This window comes from Triticum dicoccoides, chromosome 5A (genome assembly GCF_002162155.2).
Source record: "Triticum dicoccoides isolate Atlit2015 ecotype Zavitan chromosome 5A, WEW_v2.0, whole genome shotgun sequence".
Lineage (NCBI taxonomy): Eukaryota > Viridiplantae > Streptophyta > Magnoliopsida > Poales > Poaceae > Triticum > Triticum dicoccoides.
In genome coordinates, this window is record NC_041388.1 from 42,062,182 (window position 1) to 42,064,497 (window position 2,316).

The 2,316-nt window shown below is 44.3% G+C and overlaps 1 protein-coding gene across 1 annotated transcript; it reads right to left on the reverse strand.

Moving 5' to 3' along the window:
• Positions 1–265: 265 nt before the first annotated feature.
• On the reverse strand, positions 266–1,661 carry LOC119296916 (BTB/POZ and MATH domain-containing protein 1-like). The gene has a single exon (XM_037574924.1). The coding sequence runs from the start codon at positions 1,572–1,574 to the stop codon at positions 525–527; it is 1,050 nt and encodes a 349-aa protein (XP_037430821.1). The 5' UTR covers positions 1,575–1,661; the 3' UTR covers positions 266–524.
• Positions 1,662–2,316: the final 655 nt, after the last annotated feature.

The following is a 2,316-nucleotide window of genomic DNA, read 5'->3' on the forward strand; positions in this document are numbered from 1 at the left end:
TCAAGACTTCAACTTCATTTTCTAACTAAAATTTTCAGAATCAAAGAAAACTGCTGTGCAACCAAGGTTCATGTCAAGAGACCATTTGTAAATGTCTCTAATTAAAATCTAACAGCTGGCATTCAAAATGTAAGTTTTTCATATAGGTAGTAAAACAGATTATCTCAAAAGTGATAGCCAAGAACTCGAAACTCGAAGTTTTATCATTCTTCACATGAGCCAGATATTAAACGGAGCAGATAACAAAGGCAACTAGCGAGCTACCGTAGATTCATATATACTTATATCAGACAGGGCAAACAATACACTTGTAGACATACATTTTATAGAACAAACTGCTTACTCCAAAAGATCTCATCTAAGGTCACTATGTATCAAAAGTAACTAGATAGAAGCTAACCCCAGGATGGACAGTACAAATTTAGCAAGACTTAATTGCCTTCTCCAACCCAACATAAGGCATTCGCCTCCAAAGATCAATCAGGAACGGAAGGATAAGCAGTAGCTCATACCAGGTTGGCGTACTAAATTTTGCGGGATTTAGCTGCTCTCTCCAACACATCCACAATGATATCAGGCGAAGATCTTTTGAGTTGTACATACCCTTGGCTTGCAATCACATCATTCATTCTATTCGAAGAGAGCATAAATTCAATGCAAGCATCTTTGAGATTTCTGCAATTGTGCTTGTCAGCTAGAGCTAATAGAGTCGCCACATTCTCAACATCAAGACTCTTGCATATCATGCCTTCACATATCATCTTCATCCTTCCCATTGCATACTTATCTGCAGCCACCAGTAAGTGTTTAACCATTTCTCTTTTGTCATCATCCTCGAGATCGTCCATGGAAGGCATTGAATCAGTGTAGATGAAGTGAAGAAATGACTTGAAAACAGCAGACTGCATGTCATCAATAGTTATGTCATGTGCCCCCTTGTCCCTCATCGGCCCATAGAACTGTGCGTTGAAGACCGCCGATCGCATTGCAAGCAAAATCTTATGAGCGGAAAAAACCTCCCCTTGAACCTTGAAAGTCACCTCTGCTCCTATCTTCCCCTCTAGCAAGGTTGCAAGATTATCCGAAAGGTCAGAGGGCGGCACATGGATCTCAGTTTCCTTGATAACACTGAGTTCACACTCGATCAGGAGACAATCGTTCTGCAGGTACACCGACTCTACTTCAGCGGTCGTCTTCATGAACTTTGGTACGGCCCAAGACATTTTATCGTCGAACACTTTAGGCGTTTTGCAGGAGTTCACCACAATCGACCGCCCACTAACCGGCTCCACAAGCATCAACTTGTGGAGCACCCTCACCTTGGCGTTCTTGGTCAAGAGCCTGAGGAGGATGGAGACGTGACCTGTGCTATTCTCTTCTTGGTATCCGTCGGGGTAGTAGTAGATGCACCACTCGTAGCCGCCGATGGAGAATGACGGAGAACGGAGCCATTTGCCTATACCGAGGCCCTTGTGCAGGCTGTAGCCGGCGATCTTGAACGCAACCGTGCCCCGCGCCGTCTCTGCTGTGCACCTCGACGGCACACTCGCTATTGAACTCTGCGAAGCTGTCATTGTGGGAGTTGGGGGGGAGGACGGGGACGGGGCGGGTTGGAACTCTCGATTAAGGCCGGTGGCGATGGAAGCGGTGGGGTTGCCTCCGAGGGGGAGCTGCCGAGCGGCGTCGCGACGGAACATAGGGGCGGCGGCGGCCAGATTTGGTGGGCAAGGTTCAAGACGAGGGTTTGGACGAGGGGGAAATGGGTCATTTACAATTACACCCCTCTGTATCAGGCCCTCTCTGATTCGCAGGATTTTTAATGTGAGAATAGAAAAAACTGTTGGAATAGAATGACATTTATCTTGAATAGTACTTCCTTTGTTCAAAATAAGTGTCTCAACTTTATACTAGCTTTAATACAAATTTATACTAAACTCAAAACACTTATTTTGAAACGGAGGGTGTGTACATACAAGACTTGCCTATAAGGATGTTTGTTGTGGATGTAAAAAAAAGATGTTTGATTGTGCACCCCCGTTTTGAGTTACTGGAACAGTGTTTGTATCTAGTTTTGCTCACTTTCTACACCGCCCATCATTTTTACTTGCCCTTGGTCGGTTCAGTTTCTGTACCTACTAAACCGTATCACTAACAACTCCCATTCCAAGACCCGAAACAAACAGAGGAAATTCATTTTCTGTCAAATTCCCATGAATAATTCCCACTCTACACTTTTTTTGCGGGGAAATTCAGAGAGCTTTATTGAGTAAAAACATTTTTGGAACAGTCATCCAAATGGCTGGACATTAAGAAGGT

Bases quoted from the DNA above. Each gene is read 5' to 3' on its own strand.
- LOC119296916 (XM_037574924.1), bottom strand. From the start codon at position 1,574: ATGACAGCTTCGCAGAGTTCAATAGCGAGTGTGCCGTCGAGGTGCACA.